At 42.0% G+C, this 23,932-nt stretch overlaps 1 protein-coding gene across 10 annotated transcripts in view; it reads right to left on the minus strand.

The window, feature by feature from the left end:
- IDE (insulin degrading enzyme) overlaps positions 1-23,460 on the minus strand; it is a 113,190-nt gene extending 89,730 nt beyond the window's left edge. For 3 of the 10 annotated variants that reach the window (XR_003433826.1, XM_027112045.1, XM_027112050.1), the window contains exon 1: positions 23,297-23,447. Coding sequence is in view for 7 of the 10 variants with exons in the window: in XM_027112045.1 (XP_026967846.1) it covers positions 23,297-23,390 (94 nt within the window). In the remaining 3 variants the exon portion in view is untranslated. Of the gene's footprint in view, positions 1-23,292 lie in introns of all 10 variants that reach the window. The other 7 variants (XM_027112052.1, XM_027112048.1, XM_027112047.1 and 4 more) reach the window with 4 other exon arrangements.
- Between the last annotated feature and the right edge of the window lie 472 nt (positions 23,461-23,932).

Below are 23,932 nucleotides of genomic sequence, written 5' to 3' on the forward strand. Positions count from 1 at the left end.
TTTGCGGTATGCGGGCCTCTCACTGCTGTGGCCTCTCCCGTTGCGGAGCACGGGCTCCGGACGCGCAGGCTCAGCGGCCATGGCTCATGGGCCCAGCCGCTCCGCGGCATGTGGGATCTTCCCGGACCGCGGCACAAACCCGTGTCCCCTGCGTCGGCAGGTGGACTCTCAACCACTGCGCCACCAGGGAAGCCCTGAGACAATTATTTCTGTTGATGTCCTCTTGGCCACAACAACTAGGAGACCCATGTCATAAGCACAGCATGAGTCAACTGAGTCAATAATATGTTAAATCATTTAACAAGTCTTTACTCATTATGTATGATTGGAAGGCTAGCTTTTAGTTAATTACTTTAGACCCCAGTAAAGATTTCAAGATAAAACTTGACACTCCCAGCATCCAATTAAGAGTGTGATCCAAATAAAAGCAAAATGATTAAACTTCAAATAAATAAATTCTCCCACCAATAATTTTCAACATTTACATTAAACAACAACTTCTAACCCAGGATTTTGGTTTTTTTACATCTTTATTGGAGTACAATTGCTTTACAATGGTGTGTTAGCTTCTGCTGTATATGAAAGTGAATCAGCTATATGTATACATATATCCCCATATCCCCTCCCTCTTGCGCCTCCCTCCCACCCTCCCTATCCCACCCCTCTAGGTGGTCACAAAGAACTGAGTTGATCTCCCTGTGCTATGTGGCTGCTTCCCACTAGCTATCTATTTTACATTTGGTAGTGTATATATGTCCATGCCACTGTCTCATTTCGTCCCAGCTTACCCTTCCCCGTCCCGTGTCCTCAAGTCCATTCTCTATGTCTGCGTCTTTATTCCTGTCCTGCCCCTAGGTTCTTCAGAACGTTTTTTTGTTTTTTTTAGATTCCATATATATGTGTTGACATATGGTATTTGTTTTTCTCTAACTTACTTCACTCTGTATGACAGACTCTAGGTCCATCCACCTCACTACAAATAACTCAATTTCATTTCTTTTTATGGCTGAGTAATATTCCATTGTATATATGAGCCACATCTTCTTTATCCATTCATTAGTCGATGGACACTTAGGTTGCTTCCATGTCCTGGCTATTGTAAATAGTGCTGCAATGAACATTGTGGTACATGATTCTTTTTGAATTATGGTTTTCTCAGGGTATATGCCCAGTAGTGGGATTGCTGGGTCGTATGGTAGTTCTATTTTTAGTTTTTTAAGGAACCTCCATACTGTTCTCCATAGTGGCTGTATCAATTTACATTCACACCACTAACTCAAGATTAGAATTAGACAGGTTCTCTTCTTTATTTTAAAACAAAAAAAGAATACTATATAAAGTGAACATTTCCTCAAACTCAGAATTAATTTTACACATGGGTCATCTTCCTCATAGATTCTCCATGACCTCAGAACAGCAAGGACAGTTCAAAGATCCCTATCATGGTCTCTAAAGATTAATTCAAATCACAGTCTAGGAAGAGTTATCAATCTGTAAATAATTCTCTCAAGACAGCCCTCCAAGGAAAGCAAACCACAAACACTCATATTCTGTACAGAGTGGTGAATCTCCATGTGAGGGCTCAGTTCCACTGACAGGTACACCCTGGTTCTGACAGAAAGAGAATCCTGCCCTCTTCAGATAATGCTGGTTCAGAAAGCTTGACCTGTATGCCTTAGTATGATTCTCCATGCCAGTACTGACTCAATGACCACTTCCAGACAATGTTCAGTAATTACATACCTTCACCTTTACCAAATGACCCCTATGCTGCTCAGATCCTGGATCCTATTGAACTCTTGGTCAAACGGCTTTGGGGCCTCATCTGGTATTGCCAATTAAGAGTCACGTGAGGTGTTCATATGCACTAAACTGACAGAGGTACCTAAAGTTGCATCAGACTTGGACAGCCTTTACAGCTTTTCCCCAGGCAGTGTCTGGTACATAGTAGGCACCCACAAATGGTAACCTTATAATCATCACCACTGTTATGTTCCTAGGGTGGCGAGAAGCAAACAGACCACCTCAACAGTCACCATGTTATTACTGGCATTCTTAACATATACTCATGCAAATTCCAGTTGTATACTGTCATCTCCAGGACGGCCTGGTAATAGGATGGTATTTTATAAGACTATAAGAAAAACAGGCAAATAATTATCCCTTTATAATTGCTATAGGCAAGCCACTGTTTATAGTCAGTGGTTCTCAACAGAACCACTTGCTTCCCAAGGGGACATTTGTCAATGTGTCACAAATGAATTGTCACAACTGAAAGGTACAACTGGCAACTAGCGAGTAGAAGCCAGGGATGCTGCTAAGCAACCTACAACGCACAGGATAACGTTCATGACAAAATTATCTGCCCAAAATGTCAACAGTGCTCAGGATGAAAGACCCTAGTTTATAGTTCTGACTTCATCATCCAAAAATAATGGATAACTGCAACCAATTTAATCCACTTAAAATAAAACCAGGAGATAGACTCATCAAAACACAGAAAGCTGTTATCTATTAAACTCCCACCTATTTATTTTTATTTTTAAAAATCTATTTATTTTTGGCTGCACTGTGTCTTTGTTGCTGTGCGCGGGCTTTCCCTAGCTGCGGCGAGCAGGGACTACTTTTCCTTGCGGTGCGCGTGCTTCTCATTTGGTGGCTTCTCTTGTTGCAGAGAATGGGCTCTAGGCATGGGCCTCAGTAGTTGTGGCATGAGGGCTCAGTAGCTGTGGCTCACGGGCTCTGGAGCGCAGGCTCAGTAGTTGTGGCGCACGGGCTTAGTTGCTCCACGGTATGTGGGATCTTCCCAGACCAGGGCTCGAACCCATGTCCCCTGCATTGGCAGGCAGATTCTTAACCACTGCGCCACCAGGGAAGTCCTACCTATTTATTTTTAAAAATCTGAACCAGAAAAGGCTTAAATGAAGAGAGGGGGAAAACTGATAATGAAGGAGAAAGAGAGAGGTTTGTAGAAACCTTGTCCTTGAGTAAGCAATCTAGTATACAAGTAAAGGGATCTGCCTTAGAAGGAGCACAGCCACGGTACTGGGACAGACTCTTACTGAATGCTCAGTCAGTATTTTACACAGCATAAACTCTTCGTAGGGATTATACCTTCAACAAACCCCTCAGGTAGATCCTATTATTCCCGTTTTTCCTGGATGGGGAAATTAAACCTCACAAAGTTATTTGACTAGGGCCATACACACATTAAATAAAAGGACTAAGATTTAAACCCAAGTCTTTAGACACCAAAGCACCATGCTCTTCTTAATCACTCCATCAAGTTAAAAAGCTTATCTTATGTACAGAGACTAAATCCCTGGAAGGATACTCACAGAAATGTTCAGTATGGTTATCTATGGATAGTAAACTATTAGTTGGTCTTTATTCTTTGTACTTTTCAGGTCAGTACAGAAAGAATCTTTGAAAAGATAAAACTTAATGGACTTGAGCATACTAGTCTCTGCTTAGTGAATTTGTAAGTCCAAAGTGAACTTTTTGTTACTGTTGTTAACTTGCATCAGCAACCTCACAATACAACAAGCTGATTAATAAAGAAAAAACCTGAGCTCCATTTCCATTCACTGTTGCTGCTGACAACTTGGTTCCCTTAAGAAACTAGTTTGTTGGCTCACAACTTGGGCAATTTCCAAACAAATTTTTTTGAACTGTTTGTGATGTGAGGTAAAAGCTTTAAGCAGACAATGGAACAGAACCCACAGCCTAATTCCGGAACCTACTTTCTCAATTGCTGACCTAATGTGGTTTGGCCCAATGTTGCTGTCAATTTTAGGATTCATTTTGTTTCTTTCTACAAATAAGATAAGAATTTTAGGTAGTTTCGTAGGTAAGAGCCTAGATTCTGATGACTTTTTTTTAAATTGCAGATGCTATTCTATTTAGATACAGACTTTAAAAAAACTTACCCCTCAAGCCCCATCTAGGTGGCTGCCTACAACTTTGAAATTACACCCCTGTTGTTGCGTCCAAAAATAAAATACATAACACTTTCTTCTCCTCTTCATAGCAATGGTGGCATTGTTACTGTTATTAGTCCACATTTATTGAACACTTAACTATATGATGGAGACATATACATTACATGCATTTCCTCATTTCATTCTCACCACAAAGTTGTAAGGTAGATACTATTATTGTCCCCATTTTGCTGATGAGGGAAAAGGCTTGAACAGGGCAGTAACGATTACCAGGCCACACAGAGGTGAATGGCAGAGTCCAGGCATTGTGACTCCAGGATCCCAATAGCAATGCGAGCCAAAGAATAATTATCTGCATTCTCACCTACTCCCAAAAGGATCTGTATCAGGATGGACTCTTCCACAACACTACGACCAATCCATAAAAGCAACGTTCAAATATCCAAGACTATTAGGTAAAAGAGCAAACTCACTTTGTGTTGCCTCAGCAGGCAAAACTAAGTTTAATGGTGGAAGGTGGAAGGAGAGCTACTGATGCTTAGGTAACCGATGAACAGTTAGAATAGTCGTCACTGACTAGGTCATGTCAGAAGCACCTGACCACCTAGTATTAAAGTAGAGGCTTGAATACTATTCATAATGTGATTCCCAAACTATTTTTTTAAAAAGAAAATATGCTTTCCTCTACTGAAATCTTATAGAACTGTAAATCATAAAACTAAACTACTCTGGTTCAAGAGGAGCAGAGGAAGTCAGAGTCCCCACCTCACCATCTCAGGGCCCCTCAGTGGCAGTGATACTGTCAAGCATTCCCAAGACTCCGACAGTACAGTTCAAAAGTTAATACAGAATCCCAACATGGATGAATCTTGAAGACCTTATGTTCAGAATCCCAACATGGATGAATCTTGAAGACCTTATGTTAAGTGAAGTAAACTAGTCACAAAAGCACAAAGACTGTTTGATTCCACTTATATGTGATATCTAGAGTAGTCAAATTCAGAGACAGAAAGTAGAAGGGTAGTTGCCAGGGGCTGAGGGGAAGGGGGAATGGGAAGTTACTGTTTGCCGGATACAGAGTTTCAGTTTGGGAAAATGAAAAAGTTCTGGAGATGAATGGTGGTGATGGCTGCGCAACAAAGTAATTACACTGATGTGATACAGTTAGTGCCACTGAACTGTACACTTAAAAATGGTTAAAATGGTAAACTTTATGTATATTTCACAATTAAAAACAATAAAAAACCATTAAAATCAGTCAGGATGTTAGTGTGCAAAATAAAATAAAAATACTAACAAAAGAAACAAACTGTATTAGAAATGAACATAATCATACTGAAGAGGGTGGGAAAGAAATGAACTAACTTGAGACTTCCCTGGTGGCTCAGTGGTTAAGAATCCGACTGCCAACGCAGGGGACACAGATTTGAGCCCTAGTCCAGGAAGATCCCACATGCCGCGGAGCAACTAAGCCTGTGGCTACAACTACTGAGCCTGAGCTCTAGAGCTTGTGAGTCATAACTACTGAGCCTGCGTGATGCAACTACTGAGGCCCGCGCGCCTAGAGCCTGTGCTCCGCAACAAGAGAAGCCACCACAAGAAGCCCGCGCACCACAATGAAGAGTAGCCCACACTCACTGCACCTAGAGAATGCCCGCATGCAGCAATGAAGACCCAATGCATCCAAAAATAAATAAAGTAATTTTAAAAAAAGACAGTGGGCTTCCCTGGTGGCACTGTGGTTGAGAGTCCGCCTGCCAATGCAGGGGACACGGGTTCGTGCCCTGGTCCGGGAGGATCCCACATGCCGCGGAGCGGCTGGGCCTGTGAGCCATGGCCCCTGAGCCTGCGCGTCTGGAGCCTGTGCTCCGCAACGGGAGAGGCCACAGCAGTGAGAGGCCCGCGTACCGCAAAAAAAAAAAAAAGGTAACTTCTAAAGAAAAGACAGAAATGAACTAACTTTAACTGGAAAATAGTATTTTGACTGGATACAATAAAGACAGAAATTACTGTACATAAATGTCATGATATAGTTATCAAAAGTGTTTCTTACAGAGGTGTGGGCTAGCAATTATGAAAGCACTTTATATGTATACCAGGACTGATCAAATAAGTAAATAAATTGTAGATAATGAAATCCAGTGTACTCGTTGTTAGAGGAAGAAACTATAAATAGGGAAAAAGAAAAGACTAAAATAAGGTTTGTAATACTAAATTGGAATCAGAGATATCAATACAGACTCATGATTTGGAGTATATCTATCCAGATTTAGAAACATAAATATGTTTATGTGTGGGGGTAGCTAGACTATCCACTAAACGCAATGACACCTCAGTGACCGTAAGTACATCTAGTGTCCAGACTGTGATCCCTAAACATCACTTTCCAATAAAAAGAATCAAGTAGTTGATTTCAGGGATAGGGCAAAGAAAATACGAAATGAGTCTGAAACACCTTATAGTGCCAGAAGTAAAGTAGTTCTCTAAAAAAGATGGGGGCTTATTGAAAGTACACAGGAGCCAACCCAAAGGCGTTCCTAATGGCCAAAGCTAGAACAATTTGTTCAACACATAAATAATGATAGCAATGAATTTTAACCTGTCGAGTAAAATAAGTATCTGTGAATCCATACTGAAAGAAATAAGTAAATAAGTAAACAAATGAGGGAGAAAAACATTTCTCCCTCACAGAATTTCAATTAATAAATAAAGAGGGAAATAATCATCTTTAAGTGCAGTACTAACTGTTGCAGAGATCTACTGGTGGATGCTAAAAAGTAAGGTCAAAAAGGATTTGCACAGTCCCAAAGTATCTCCTCCAAGATATTTATCAACTACAAAGGTAAAGATATTAATTTCTTGTTCTTGATAATTATACAATGATTAAGTACAGGGGAAGTGTATTATTTCTGCAACTTTTCTGTAAGTCTAAAATTAGTTCAAAATAAAAAGCTTTTTAAAAATTAAAAATACATCTGTATCCAGACCCTCTGTCCCCACCAAAAAAAAAAAAGTTAATGCATTGGGATGTCTACACTACATTATAGAAGATGCGAAGAGCCAGGATTCTATGCTACTAGAAGGCCAAAGGTAGAAAAAAACAAAACTAAATTAAACTAAATAAGTGTTTATCAAACGCTTTCCTAAGAATATGGGCACATACATTTTTCGTTTTTCTTCTCCCGCATCCCAGGACCATCAAGCAAAAGTTCTCAGTACTGGGCATTTAAAGCACTTGTTTTATTTTTATTTCTTTTATTTTATAATTACTCATATAATAAAAGAAACAAAGTTATCTATGCTAGCTGTATATAGTTTTTTTCAAGTATGAGGAAATACAAATTACCTAGATTCCACCACCTAAAGATAAACACATTTTTAATGTACCTCCTTCTAGAAAATGTGCTTATATACTTTTCCCACATAAATGGTTACAAATTTAAGTCCAACAACCCACTCTGCACCTACGACTTCCTATTCAAACAGCACCTGTTTTACAGCCACCAACCAGAAAACCCCTAGGAAAAAAGACAAGATAGTGTTGTTTTTGAGGACATGGTTACCCAAACCCTTTTCCATCACTTTCTATTCCCTGAATTTTATAGACAACATACAAAGTTAGGCCTTGTACTCGGCTCTATTTACAAACTTTAGGGTATTTAAAATAAAGGCTAATGCAAATTTCAAAATATCCCCATTCCTGAGTGGCGTGAGGAGAGTAGAATTGCTCTTGGTGGCCCAGCATGGTAGTTGAGGCCCAAGCAGGGTTAAGGAGGCATGCATACTTTTGAGAAAACAGCCTCAAGCAGGGTGTCAAAGCTCTCACAGAATAAAAAGGGCAATGACTCCTGGGGCAGCCCAACACAGGGTGACAGTGCCCAGGAAGCACCTCAAAGGGAAGGGGGCGGCAGCAATGATGAGATGTTGGTTACATCTAGCAGGATGGATTAAATAAGTGTATTTATTAAGAATAATAAGAACCAGGGTCCTCACTATCAGGGCAAAGAATTACAAACACGGAAAGGAAAAAAGCTAAAATGAACTTTGTAGTCTTTGATTGGAATTGGAGGTTATCTGTATGGCTCATGGATTTCAATATACGCAAATATACAGACAGGAAATAAATACAGATGTTAACGTGGGTCTGTGTACAGAGTATCTGTCTATATCTATGTGTCTGCATCTATATCAAATACCTATTTATGTATATACATGTATCTCTGGCTCCGTCTAATAAGAGGGCCAGGCAGTAGCCATCTTCCTCCTCTTCCTCCCCAAACAGCAGATGAGTACATTTAGCACCTAGAACTTGGTTTCTAAATTTTATTCTCCACTAAAAGGAACCAGGGTTCCTTGGAGAAATGGTTGATTCCAGGACTGGGAAATGAGATGATGAGCCTGGTATATCTCATTGTGCCAAAAAATAAAAAAATACCAAAAGAAAGATGGATGTTAAATGGATACAAGAGCCAGCTTGAAAGGGTCCCCACTGCCCATGTGTGGGACAATCTGAGCATCAGATTAAATCACGATAGTAACAGAGTAAAGCTCTTTAAATAAAACAGGACAACACAAGTCTATACTGATATAAATAAATAAAATGAATAAGTTGAAAGTTTGATGAGGAACATTACAGTTACATAGTTTTAAAGCATCTTCCCTGAAGATATTTATAACAAAGGGAAAAGAGTAATTTTACCGTGGAGAAGCCTGGGAGGAACTATCTTAAAGTGATCAAAGTAAATAGAGCCAATAAAGGACAAAACTGAGTGTCAACTGATAGGATGCAATGAAAACATACACTGCATCGATTTTGTGACATTTCTGCCAAAGCTGGGTAACCTGCATTTGATCATGAGGAATAATCAGAAAAAACCAAATTAGGGACATTCTAAAAGTAACCGGTCTGTAAATTCTAAAAGAGTCAAGGTCATGAAATGCTTTGGCTGTGGAACTTCCCTTCTGAAGAGACTAAAGAGACACGACAACTAAAGATGACGCTAATTCTGAAATGAATCCTTTCATTAGGTATCCTTCAGTAAAGGATAAAACTGGACAACTGGTGACATTTGAATGGGACCTGAGATTTAAATGGCAGTAATGAATCAATGTTAATTTTCTGATTTTAACGATCATATTGCGGTTATATAGGAGAATGTCCTTGTTTACAGGAAATCACACTAAAGAATTAGGGAGTGACAGGGCATCAAATTGGCAGCTTACTGTCAAATGGTTAAAGAAAAAACTCTGTTTAATATATTTGCAATATTTTCAATGCCAAGTATGAGGCTGTTTTCAAAATACATCTCTTTTTTTTTTAATTAATTTATTTTTAGCTGCACTGGGTCTTCATTGCTGTGCGCGGGCTTTCTCTCCAGTTGCGGTGAGCGGAGGCTACTCTTCCTTGTGGCGCGCAGGCTTATTGCAGTGGCTTCTCTTGTTGCAGCGCACGTGCTCTAGATGCGCAGGCTTCAGTAGCTGTGGCGTGTGGGCTCTAGAGCACAGGCTCAATAGTCATGGCACACGGGCTTAGTTGCTCCGCGGCATGTGGGATCTTCCCGGACCAGGGCTCGAACCCACGTCCCCTACATTGGCAGGCGAATTCTTAACCGCTGTGCCACCAGGGAAACCCAAAATACATTTCTTCATACCTATTCATAATGAAGTCAAAAAAACTAGGAACAGAAGGGAACTTCCTCAACCTGATAAAGGGTATCTATGAAAGAGCCACAGCTGGCAGCATAATTAAAGGTGAAAGACTGTTTTCACCCTAAGATCAAGAACAAGACAAGGATGTCCACTCTTGCCATTTCTATTCAACACTGTACTTGAAGGTTCTAGCCAGGCCAATTAGGCAAGAAAATGAAATAAAAGGAATCCAAATTGGAAAGGAAGAAGTAAAACCAGCTCTTTTCACAGAAGACATCATCTTGTATATAGAAAACAAAAAATCAACTGTACTTCTCTATAATAGCAATGAACAAACTAAAATTGCAATAAGAAAACAAGTCCATTTACAATAGCATCAAAAAATGAAACAGAAATAAATTTAACAAGGAAGTAGAAAACGTATACAGTGAAAACTGCAAAACGCTGTTGTAAGTAATTAAAGCAGATCTGAATAAATGGAAAGAACTCCATATTCATGGATTATTAGATTTAATATCTTTAAGATAGCAATACTCCCCACAGAGATCAAAATCCCATCTGGTTGCTTCTTTGCAGATATTGACAAGCTCATCCTAAAATTTGTATGGAAATGCAAGGGACCCAGGATAGTCAAAACAATCTTGAAAAATAAGAATGAAGATGGAGGACTCAGACTTCCTGACTTCAAAACTTACAATAAAGCTATAGTAATCAAAGTAGTGTGGTCTGGATAAGGACAGACTTACATATTAATAGAATAGATTGAAACCCTCACCCTTACAATCAACTGATTTCTGACAAGGATACCAAAACAATTCAATGGGGGAAAGAATAGTCTTTCCAACAAATGGTGCTGGGACAATCAGACATCCACATGCAAAAAGATGAAGCTGGACTCCTACCTTACACCATATACAAAAATTAACTCAAAACAGATTAAAGGCCTAAATGTAAGAGCTAAAACAATAAAACTCTTAGAAGGAAACATAAGGGTAATAATGTATTAGCCATCAGCAGAGCACACAAAAACCACCGAGTAGCCCTAGGGAAGAAAGGAAGGTGGGAAAACTTTCACCAACCAAATAAAGAAGGAAAAAAGAAAGCTAATGTTTGTTTTCATTTCTTCTTGTTTGAAAAGCAAAATCTCAAATGCACTTGCTCCATAAAAACAAATCTTTTGGGCTTCCCTGGTGGCCCAGTGGTTGGGAGTCTGCCTGCTGATGCAGGGGACATGGGTTCGTGCCCCGGTCCGGGAGGATCCCGCATGCTGCGGAGCGGCTGAGCCTGTGAGCCATGGCCGCTGAGCCTGTGCGTCCGGAGCCTGTGCTCCACAATGGGAGAGGCCACAACAGTGAGAGGCCTGTGTACCACCAAAAAAAAAAAAAAAAAAAAACAAATCTTTTAAGTTCAATTAAAAACAAAGGATTTCATTCTTTTTTATGGCTGAGTAATACTACATTTTGTGTGTGTGTGTGTGTGTTTGTGTGTGTGTACACCTCATCATCTTTATCCACTCATCTACTGATGGGCACTTAGGTTACTTCCACATCTTGGCTATTGTAAATAATGCTGCAATGATCACAGGACTCCATATATCTTTTTGAATTAATGTTTTCATTTTCTTCAGATACATACCCAGAAGTGGAATTGCTGGATCATATGGTAGTTCTATTTTCAATATTTTGAGGAACCTTCATACTATTTTCCACAGTGGCTGCACCAATTTACATCCCCACCAATAGTGCACAAGGGTTCTCTTTTCTCCACATCCTAACACTTCTTCTTTGTTGTCTTTTTGATAATAGCCATCCTGACAGATGTGAGGTGAGATCTCATTGTGGTTTTGATTTATTTCCCTGACGATTAGTGATGAGCATCTTTTCATGTGCCTATTGGCCATCTTTATGTCTTCTTTGGAAAAAATATCTATTAGATTCTCTGCCCATTTTTTTTCTTTTAGATTTTTTTTTTTTTGATGTGGACCATTTTTAAACTCTTTATTGAATTTGTTACAATATTGCTTCTCTTTTATGTTTTGGTTTTTTGGCCCCGAGGCATGTGGGATCTTAGCTCCCCAACCAGGGATTGAACCCGCACCCCTTGCACTGGATGGCGAAGTCTTAACCACTGGACTGCCAGGGAAGTCCCTCTCTGCCCATTTTTTGACTGGGTTGTTTATTTTGATGTTGAGTTGTATGAGTTCTTTGTATATTTTGGATATTAACCCCTTATCGGATATATCATTTCATTGTAGCATGATTTACAATAGCCAAGTTATAAAATAATCCAAGTGTACATCAATAGATGAATAAAGATGTGAGAGATACATGTGTGTATGTGTTTATGTGTGTGTGTGTGTGTATATATATATATATATATATATATATATCAAACAATGGAATATTACTCAACCATAAAAAAGAATGGAATCTTGTCATTTGCAACAACATGGATGGACCTAGAGGGTATTATGTTAAGTGGACTAAGTCAGAGAGACAAATACTGTATGATTTCACTTGTATGTGGAATCTAAAAAACAGAACAAATGAACAAACAAACAAACAGATACAGAGAACAAACAGGTGGTTGCCAGAGGGGAGGGGGCTAGGGGAGGAGAGAAATAGGTGAGGGAGATTAAGAAGTACAAACTCCCAGTTACAAAATAAATGAGTGATGGGTATAAAATGTACAGTGTGGGGAATATATTCAATAATTATATAATATCTTTGTATGATGACATATGGTAACTAAACTTATCGTGGTGATCATTTTGAAATGTACAGAAATATCAAATTGCTATATTGTGTAACAGGAACTAACATAGTGTTACAGGTCAATTATACTTCAAGAACAAACAGGGACTTCCCTGGTGGTCCAGTGGTTAAGACTCCTCACTCCCAACACAGGGGACCCAGGTTCAATCCCTGGTTAGGGAACTAGATCCCGCATGCCACAACCAAAGATTCCACATACTGCAACTAAAGATCCCGCATGCGGCAACAAAGACCCCTCATACTGCAACTAAAGACCCAGCGCAGCCAAATAAATAAATAAAATATTAAAAAAAAAAAAACTCCTGGAAAAGAGGTCAGATTTGTGGTTACCAGAGGTGGAGGGATAGGGGAAGGGAGAATTGGATGAAGGCAGTCAAAAGGTACAAACTTCCAGTTATGAGATAAATAAGTACCGGGAATGTAATGTACAACATGATAAATATAATTAACACTGTTCTATGCTATATATGAAAGTTGTTAAGAGAGTAAATCCAAGAGTTCACATCACGAGGAAAAATATTTTTTTCTATTTCTTTAATTTTGTATCTATATAGATGATGGATGTTCAGTAAATGTACCGTAGTAATCATTTCAGGATGTATGTAAGTCAAATCATTATGTTGTACACCTAAGACTTACACCATGCTGTATGCCAATTAGATCTCAATAAAACTGCAAGAAAAAAAATAAAATGGAAATACGCAAAGAACAATCAAAAGAAAGGGGAGAAAAAGAAAAGTTATGTGTCCATTTTTTGGTCAAAGTTCTGCAAAGGGTCTCTTCAAAAATTTGTTGCTTTAACCATTTGCTAAAATGATCTGTAAAATCATTTAATTCTCAAGTATTTAGAATCCTACAACTCTAGAGCTGGATGGAAGAGTGGAAGCCATTCAGATCATCTTTCTCAATTTTGTAGATTTATTTTACAAATATGTAGATTCATATGAAAACCCAAATCTACACTTTTCTGTTTAGGAAATCATTAGAAGATCTTTAAAAAGTTATCTCCCGGGCTTCCCTGGTGGCGCAGTGGTTGAGAGTCCGCCTGCCGATGCAGGGGACACTGGTTTGTGCCCCGGTCTGGGAGGATCCCACATGCCTCGGAGCGGCTGGGCCCGTGAGCCATGGCCGCTGAGCCTGCGCGTCCGGAGCCTGTGCTCCGCAACGGAAGAGGCCACAACAGTGAGAGGCCCAAGTACTGAAAAAAAAAAAAAAAAAAAAAAAAAAGTTATCTCCCATGTGCTCTCTTTCTCAAGAAGTTACTGGAATACATGTTTCAAATATACCATATATCTTTTGAATGAAGAAGCAAACCAAGATAGAACAAAATATGAGATTCAGGAAATTCATTATAGGAGAGAAACAAAGGGAAATTCCAGGCAACCACTTTACAGCAGGCCTGGAGCAAAACTAGTTCAGACTGCAGCTCAGGGGAAAGTGTCTGGAGGGAAAGTCTCCAAGGAAAAAATATGGAATCAATAGATCATTTAATAAGTTTGGTCACGTGAGAAATTGTACTAAGTGGCTATGGAAGCAACTGGGAAGAAGCAGAAATAAGTAAACAGAAAATGACAAAAGGCAAAAACAAAAACATGAACAAGAAGAAGGATGTCATCAGATTACACTACTTAGCCTGGCAGTGAATAATATTTGCAAAGGCATAATAATATAAATACAGAAGGCTGCTATATCCAAAATCTGTGACATAACTAGTTGGTAAGATGGAGCAAGAAGGAAGGATAAGGGAAGAGAATTAAATCTTTATTACCATAAAAACAAATCAACAGATAATTCCTAAAATTAAGAAATCAAGGAATAACAGTATTAGCATATTATTTAGAAATATTAAAATAAATTTCAAAATAAATAGCTTAAAACGTTGAATGTGGGGACTTCCCTGGCGGTCCAGTGGTTAAGACTCTGCCCTTCCACTGAAGGGGACGCAGGTTCCATCCCTGGTTGGGGAACTAAGATCCCTGCATACAGCGCAGTGCAGCCCCCTCCCCACAAAAAAAGTTGAATGTGGTTGCCTCTGGGAGCAGGGAACTGCTGTTTTTGCTGTAAACCTTTTAGTACTATTTAACTCTTAAAACTCTGCCTGTATTACTTTGGTAAATATAAAAATTAATTTTTAAAATCAGCCATGTATTAAATAGATTCATATAAGTTTTCCCTTAAAAGGCAGAATGTTGGGCTTCCCTGGTGGCGCAGTGGTTGAGAGTCCGCCTGCCGATGCAGGGAACATGGGTTCGTGCCCCGGTCCAGGAAGATCCCACATGCCGCGGAGCAGCTGGGCCCGTGAGCCATGGCCGCTGAGCCTGCGCATCCGGAGCCTTTGCTCCACAACGGGAGAGGCCACACAGTGAGAAGCCCGTGTACCACACACACAAAAAAGGCAGAATGTTTGATTTTTAGCATATATGTAGTAGATCATGTGTTCTTCAGAAAAAAAATCACCAGTGCAAGTACTGAATTCAGAATCTCATTCCTTAAGAAATAAGAAAGTCAATTACATATTAGGTTTGCCCCACAAGCCATTTTTTTTGTATTTAATAGACAGAAGAAAACAAAAACAAATGAGTTGCAGGGCCCATTATGCTAGTCACTGAATTGTTGGATATTTTTTATCCAGTTACTATTGCAAGTGAACTTGGATCCTTTGTGACAAAAAGCTCCATAATAAGCAGTATTATCTTCCTTATAAACTGATCTTGAGTGAGACTTCGTTGCTATACTACAAAGGCAACTATACAGCTATTTAAAAAATTAAAACTATTAAAGAGCACCGATTACAAACGTTGATATGTATCACATGAGCTGTCAAAGGAATATTCTTTATTATATATCACTTCATAAAACAATTATACAATCTCTACTGCCAGCAACTCCATTATACTAGCATCATGACTCCAACTGATTATGAGAAACTGCCTATTCTCAGAGCCAAAGTACAGCTAGAGAGCAAGGCAAAATCCCTTCTGAGGTTCGAACAGAGATTAGAGCTTTTAAAAATATAAGGTCTCAGATTCATGGAGTTGGGAGGAACTTGAAAGATGATCTGGTCCAGCACCCACAACCACACGGCCAAGCTCATGGCAGACCAAGACCAGAATCCAGTTGAACTGAGTCTTTGTACAATACGCAGAGCCCTTTTCCACCCCACTGTCCTGTCCCTTATGTCCTATCCCTTTTCAAACCAACGTAGTTCCTATGAATAACTCAGACCTGCAAGAAATCTTGGAAATACACTACCACCTCTAATTTCTTTATAAGAGACACACACACAAATACTAATTACTGGCTACACTGACATTAGGAGAATGGAAATGGCAAACTGTAAGCAAAAACTGAATTATGTTTATGGTTAGGGCTTCCTACTTCCAGGAGCCTGTGTCCCCGTCAAATTCATCCAACAAATAATGGACTCCTACTATGTGCCAGACACTGTGCTAGGTGCCAGGGATACCATTACAGGGACCCTTGCTCCTTCAGAGCTCCTGCCCCCAAATATAACTCTACATGTCCTAAAATAAAGTAGCCTGTAACACTGGGCAAAGGATCATGATGATTTTTTTAAAAAATAAATTTATTTTCTTTTATTTATTTTTGGCTACGTTGGGTCTTCGAAAGCTGTGCGAGTGCTTTCTCTAGTCATGGCAAGCAGGGACTACTCTTCATTTCAGTGCGCGGGCTTCTCATTGCGGTGGCTTCTCTTGTTGCAGAGCACGGGCTCTAGGCATGTGGGCTTCAGTAGTTGTGGCACGTGGGCTCAATACTTGTGGCCTGCGGAACCTAGAGCGCAGGCTCAGTAGTTGTGGCACACGGGCTTAGCTGCTCTGTGGCATGTGGGATCTTCCCGGACCAGGGCTCAAACCCGTGTCCCCTGCATTGGCAGGCGGATTCTTAACCGCTGCGCCACTGGGAAGTCCCATCATGATTTTTTAATTGAACTCTTCCCTGAGCTACCAATCCACAAACTGGATCATCATTTTGGTTCTCTTTCTGGATGTTTAAGGACTGCTCAGTCTGGTCCACTGTCCTGAGGGGCCTCGAGTTATCCAACTTCCCAATACAGGCAGCTCTTGAAGTGCCAACCTGACTGCACTGCTGTGCTCTGCCGCTGCACCTGACCAACCTGTTCTCTTGGTATGTCTTTAGAACACCAGCCACCCAACAGGTAGCACCGACATCTCACCTGCCTGGACTTCTTCCCACTGCCTGCAGCTGAATCTCCCCACAACAGCCTTCTCTACCCTGCTGGTCCCTCCTAGCTAATTTCAAAGTCACGCAGGCCCAAGTCCTTAGGCCTCTTTGATTCCTCCATCTCCCCCCATACCCAGTCAAAGCTGCTGAATCTTCTTTCACACATATCTTCTGCAGACATTTTCCTTTCCTTGTTATTTGCACTACTACTTTATCCTCTGTCGATCTCTGACTACATTTCAACTGTGCTTCCAAAAATAGCCAGATTAATTGTCCACAATCACAGCTTACGTGTCACTACTACTCAAAAGGTATCTGAGGCTATTTCCTTTACGATAAAATCTCACTGTGCCTTGATTATACTGTGAATTGAACAATATACACATCTAAGCCTTTGCTAATACCATTCCTTCTATCTAAAATATTCTTTCTCTTCCCCTTCTCTGTTGACCCAAATTTTATATTCCCTTCAAAGGCATTTGCCTACCATATTCTCTGTGAAGCCCTCCCTGATCTCACTGCTGGAAGAGCATTCTGAGCAGAGGGACAACAGTGCAAATAATCTGAGCAAGAGCAAATCAAGCAAGACCAGTGCAACTGGATGAGGTGAGAGCATTTTGGAAACAAAATCAGAGAGGTAATGCAAGGTCAGACGCCACAGGGCCCTCTTAACCGTTATAAGGACTTTAAGTCTGAACAAAATGAGGATCAACTGCAAGGTTTTCTATATTCCCTACAAAGATGTATGACTTGGATTTCAAAAAGATCATGTTGCCAGTGGTGACAAGAACAGGTTATATGTAGAGTGGCAGGTGCAGAAGCGAGGAAACTGGTTAAGAGGCTATTATAGTAATCTGGGTAAAAGGGTGATTAGAACCAGGGTGGTGGCAGTGAGAAGAGTCTGAATCTGGATGTCTATGCTGACTGGATGAAGGCTATGAGAACAATAAAGGAGTTAAGGATGATTCCAAGTTGTTAGCCTAAACAAGTGGAAGAGCAGAGGTGTCACTACCTGAGATAAGGGAGAAGACGGTGGCAGGAGCAGGTTTTGAGGTAGAAGATTTGGTGACAGGTTTTGGACATGATCAGTTTAAGATGTATATCCGGGGCTTCCCTGGTGGCGAAGTGGTTGAGAATCCGCCTGCCAATGAAGGGGACATGGGTTCAAACCCTGGTCCGGGAAGATCCCACATGCCGCAGAGCAACTAAGCCCGTGTGCCACACTACTAAAGCCCGTGTGCCACAGCTATTGAAGCCTGCACACCTAGAGCCTGTGCTCCGCGACGAAGGGGAGCCCCCACTTGCCGCTAATGAAAGCTCGTGCCCAGCAACGAAGACCCAAAAAATGCACCAAAAAAAGGATGTATATCAGACATACAAAGGAAAATGTTGAGTAGAAGTTTATTACTTAAATCTGAAATTCAGGGGAGAGGTTCTGGCTACCGATACACATTTGGGAATTGCCCGAATACAGATCAAGCCAGTTTCATAAAACTTCTGTGATGATGGATATATTCTATATCTGCACTGCCCCATTTGGCAGCCACAAGCCACATATGACTTGAAATGTGGACAGGGTGACTGAGGAACTGAATTGTTAATTTTAGTTAATTTACAGTTAAATAAGCACATGTGGTAAGTGGCTACAAATTGGACGAAACACATATATGTGATTGGATGAGAACCCTGGTGAGTGTAGGTAGAGAAGATTGGGTACTGGGACAAGCCTACCACATGGATTATTTGTGATAGGAAAAAAAAAAAACTCAAATCTCCATCAACAACAGAATAAAAAAATAATTAGTGACATTTTCACATAAGATTGTCTTTCAACAGTGAACACATACATCTATGTGAATGAATCTCAAAAACACTGTTAAATGAAAAATAGTAACTCAGAGAAGAAAATTTTCCATAAAGGTCAACAACAGACAAAACTAAACAATGTACTGTTTAGGAATACATTAAGATTGATACAGCAATAAAGAAAAATCAAGGGAATTAATATCCAAATTCAGGATAACATCATCTCTTCAGGGGAGGTGAGCACAAAGGGCTTCAAAGTTACCAGAAATTTCCTAAACTAGATGGTGGGTACACAGGTGTTCATTTTGTTATTCTTCTTTGTCCTATACACTCTGGCATGTATAATATTAAATAATTAAAAGAGTAAAAAATTATGAGGCAGTATATGGTTAAATGTAAAATGGGTATTTCAAAATATCTTAAAATCATTAAGTTCAGAAAAAGGAAAGATAACTGTGTGGCCTGTATAAGGTCTAAAAAGGACAGGTTGAGTCATACAAAGAAAAGAGGGAAAGGCATGCTAGAATGGGAATCAACAGGTCATGTACAAGAATCAGTAAATTAGTGAGTCTGACCAGAGAAGAATGAAGTTAGGTTGAAAAGTTGAGCTAAGACCAGCTTATGAGATGCTTAAATGCTGGGTCAAGAAGTTTGGACTTGATCTTGAAATAATGCATAACCACTGATGGTGTCTAAACAAGACAACAGCAGTGATAAGCATCAACTAATAGGAAAATAGGAGGCTGGAAAAATCAGTTATGAAACTTGAAGATGTGAGATGTCAGGGAAGATTTATTATGGCCTGAACTAGGATCCTGATGGATAATCAAGTTTACTCCAAGAAACTTTAAGATGAAAGATTGAAGAGAGTTTGGTCTTGGGAACAGGCAGTGAAGGGAAAAGAGAGATTCATAGATTACTCCAATTTTCAAGCTAAACTGAGAAAATGATAACACCAACATATGCAAAACTAGGAAATTAAACAGAGAAAACCAGTGTTGAAGGAAGACCATTAATTCATTCATGGGATAAATATGTCAAGCAGTGTGATATCTTCCCCTCAGGGAACGGCCTGTGAGTCCTACTTTTTTCTTTCTTTTTTTTTTAGTTACATACTTTTAATGGGCAAAGAGAAAGTATACAGTTCTTTGGGAAGAATAAAAGCTTTTATATCTTTTAACTCTATAAGAATTTTATAAGTACCATTTTATTTATTTATTTTTAAATTTATGTATTTATTTATTTATGGCTGCATTGGGTCTTCATTGCTGTGCGTGGGCTTTCTCTAATTGCAGTGAGTGGGGGCTACTCTTCATTGTGGTGTGCGGGCTTCTCATTGTGGTGGCTTCTCTTGTCACGGAGCACAGGCTCTAGGCGCGCAGGCTTCATTAGTTGTGGCACGCGGGCTCAGTAGTTGTGGCTCATGGGCTCTAGAGTGCAGGCTCAGTAGTTGTGGCGCATGGGCTTAGTTGCTCCGTGGCATGTGGGATCTTCCCGGACCAGGGCTCGAACCCGTGTCCACTGCATTAGCAGGCGGATTCTTAACCACTGTGCCACCAGGGAGGCCCAGTACCATTTTAAAAGAAGAGTACTGTGGGGACTTCCCTGGTGGTCCAGTGGCTAAGACTCCACAGTCCCAATGCTGGGGTCCTGGGTTCCATTCCTGGTCAGGGAACTAGATCCCACACGTGTGCTGCAACTAAAGGTCCTGCATGCCTCAATGAAGACCTGGCGCAGCCAAATAAATAAATAAATAAATATTTTTTAAGAAAAAGAAAAGAGGAAAACATGATCTACTAATTTTTAGAAAAAGAGTACTGTGAAAATAATACTGAGTTGCTTTTCAAAATAAATTGAGAGAAGGAACAGAACACAAAAATGGAGATGTTCAGTGAAAGGTCAGAGGTGAAGGAATGGACGAGTCACTACATGACCGAACACTCCTTGAGGACAGAATTTATAACTGACTGTCTTTGCATCCCCCACAGCAATGAGCACAGTGAGTGATCACTACAGAACAGACATTCAAGTAAGGCTGAATGAACAGACAGAAGAGTGAGGGCAGACTGAAGACAAGCCAGTTAGGAAGACCCTACCCAAGCCTTCAGAACCCAACATACCTTAGAGGATCTAACCCTATGGAAAGAGAGTTCAGCCTTCTCACCCTGGCTGAAAGGTAGGCTGAGCCTCTGGTACCTGTTTAGGAGATCTAAAATACCAACAGGAAAACGGAAAGGAAACCCATTCTCAAGGAAACATATACTGAACTTCTGCTCCCCACATTACTCCCTAATGAGACCATGCCCAACTCTAACCTTTAAGGCAGATAGGCAGAATGTAACTTTTTATGTTTATGGCTAATGCTAAAGATATTCAAGGGCATCCGGTCCTTTTAAATTGTTAAAAGACATTGTTCTGGTTAAAAGTGGTTTAAAAGCCTGAATCTTAATAGGTAGCCCCACCTAGCAAAACCTCTGTTTCTTAAGCCTGTGGAACAGAGAAATGCAAAGTAGAGCTACCTGCAAAGTGAGCTGACTGATGCTCAGGTGTTTCAAGTGGTTGCCAGGAACTGGGCTATTACCTCCAGGTTCCCCTAGGTTCAGATGATTCTGCAGAGCTCCCGTTTATCCAATATGGCTGAACAGAGAACAATGAGGCTGCTTTTTAAATGAACTGATCTTATACAAATGCTGTAAGACCACTCCTTTCTCAAGAGGTTAGAACAGGAAACGAATGCCCAAACACTGTCAAAGGCAGTATAAAATAACAGTTAAGAGCTCAGGCTCTGGCACCAGACAGACACAGGTTAAATCCCAGCTCTTCCAGTAAACAGCTATGTAACCATCTCAGTTAACGCATTCGTCCTACTACGTAGAGTAGGATTGAGTACCTTCCTTAAGATCGGAATATATGGTAACTTCCGGTGTTAGTATGTTCCTTCCTAAAACTACACCCTGATCCCTTTGATTGGACCTGCATTTTCCTTACTAGCCTCAGCCACTAATTTTTAGTGTAGAGCTTTCTAAATGGTTGATCTCATTTATTACGCTTTGAGTCTCGAATTTCCCTCTCTGAGAACCACCATATTTTGAAGCTCTGGTTGTTCAACCCATGCCCTGGACTTCATCAATGAAAGTGAAGAACAGTGGCAGAAAACCATAGAGAAAAGTGAACTGTAAGTTGAACATATAAACCTTTTAGTTGTATAAAACTTAAAATTGATGCTTTCTTTAAAATCACAAATTCTGTACACTGGAGATAAGGTGGAGCGAAACACAGCCTATTAGCAACAATTTTAAAAAGTGTTCTGACATGATGGAGGCCCAGGGAGGTACCCTGCCTATGCTCAGCACCTCCACTTCCCTTTCTAAACTCAGAGATCTTTTTGCATGTTGTAGTGGATTCTGGGGTGTAGCAGGAAACAGAAGAGGGAAAAGAAGTTCCACAGATTCTTCATTTGCATTAGGCCTCCTTTAGTACCACTACTACTATCCTAGTTCTGGCAGTAAAGACTAAGGCCCAACCAGTTTCTCTGCCTCAGGCCTCTCCAGTCTCTTACAATCCTGCACACAGCTACCAAACTAGTTTCCTAAACAACCAGTTTCATTAGATCACTTCCCACCTCAAAAACTCCTAATGGCTCCCTACCAATTATTAACCAGAAAAAACCCAACTAAAATCCAAAGGTCAAGCTAGTATTATCCTACTTTTATAACACAGGACTTGTTTCTTCTTAATTCCCCCAAGGAAATTCTCTAAGGCTCCGACTAATCTGCTCACCGTCCTCCCAACACAGACAGGCTAACCTGCACACCTAGGTAGGATTACACCCACCTTCTGCCTTTCCTTCAAAGGTCAGCCCAGACCCCCTCCTCTATCTTTGTCCCGCACCATGCTCCTAAAACACAACCTGCGCAGCTTCTGACCCTCTCAGTTGGCTATGCTCTCGTGGCATCTCAATCCGCTCCAGCAATTATGAAGGCAGACGATATTACACAGAGGGTCATCACTGTACCCTGCACTTATTAGGTCCCAGATAGTTGTTAAACCAGACGAAGAGTTCAAATAATGTACCTAAGTAGGGCAAGACAATACTGCCCATCTTTGCCAATTCCTCTTTATTCACAGTAAAGGGTATTCAGCGCTCACTACAACGCTGAAAATTTCTAGTACACACAGAGCAGCCAAGTGGAGAGAGCACGCCACCGGATGGCAAAAACCTGCGTCCCAATCCTGGTTTCTGCCACAATCTCTCCTGGGCCTCGGTTGTCTCAGGTGTAAAACAAGGGAGCTGCGGTGAAGGATCCCAGGGTATCTTTCGGCTCCCAAATTCCCTCCCACAGTAAAGCCAATACTCGGCTACTCGCTAAGGCGGAGGCAGGCAAACTTTTACACTTCCCAAGGCTGGCATTTCCACAGAGGAGTGGAAACTCAGTCCGCAGAAGAAAAAGCGGAGCTGAGAGGAAGGTGAGAAGCGGTCTCCCTGGACTCGGATCCTTTACCCCATAGCAAGGGACAGTCCGCCTCGGCTTCCCAGTCACTCACAGGAAGACTCTCCCCAGAGTGGCGCGGCCCTGCGCGGCTCCCGGCAGCGGGCCGGGGTGACTGTCCGCGCCCGCGCCCCGCGCCCCCCGCCCCCCGCACTTGTGACACACGCCCGCTGACCCCGGGTCACAGCCTCCGTCCGCCCTCACCGCCCGAGGGACACCCTCCTCTCCGGGCAAGGGCCCTAGCTCCCGCCCCGCGAGCAGCCCTTCCGGGCCCCGTGCGGCCTCAGTGCGGCCGTCCGGGCCCCAGGCCGGCGGGACAGGCGGCGTGAGGGGCGGCGGCTTTAAGTGCTGAATCACCACTTTGCAACCCGAGCTCCAAACCACCGTGACCCAAGGGCCCCGAGGGCCCAGGCGCTCCGCTCGGCTCACCCACAGAGGCGCTCCGGAGGGGGCAGGTGGGCGCCGAGGACCGAGCGGAAGGTGCTGGACAGCGCGGAGTGCAGCAGCCACGTTAGCCGGTACCGCATACCCCAGCGCAGCCGCCGGGACCACAGCAAACGCTTCCTTCTTGCACCGGAGCCGGCCTTGCTCACTGCGCATGCTCAGTCCGCCGCGCCGCGCCGCCTCCCGGGAGCCTCCGAGCGGCCGCCTCCCCGGGTTTTGCCTGGAGCCCGACAGGGCGGGGACGGAGGGCGGCCAGGGCCGGAGCTGGCGGGCGGGACGGAGTCTGGCCAGGGAGCTGTGGGAACCCAGCCGTCAGGCTTCCCGGGGCGGGGAGGGGCCCGGCCGGCTCACGCCAGGCGCACGCGTGAGGGTGGCGATGTGTATCTGGCTCTGTGTTAGCAGGGGTCAGGGAGCTCACGAATACCGTGAGGACACAAGGGACCACGTTTGCGGAGGCGCCCTCATTGGCTGTCGGCCCCGGCAGTGCAGGTGTTGGAACAAGGTCTGCGAACTAGGCGACCTCGCACAAAACCAGTCGGCGGCGGGCGCGCGGCCCGCGGGCTCCCTCTAGAGTGCGGTGGGGACGTGGACCGCGGGGTAGGGGACCGGGAAGAAGTTAGACTCG

This window comes from Aethalodelphis obliquidens, unplaced genomic scaffold (assembly GCF_003676395.1).
Source record: "Aethalodelphis obliquidens isolate GAN/ISIS:26980383/991018 unplaced genomic scaffold, ASM367639v1 scaffold11, whole genome shotgun sequence".
NCBI lineage: Eukaryota > Metazoa > Chordata > Mammalia > Artiodactyla > Delphinidae > Aethalodelphis > Aethalodelphis obliquidens.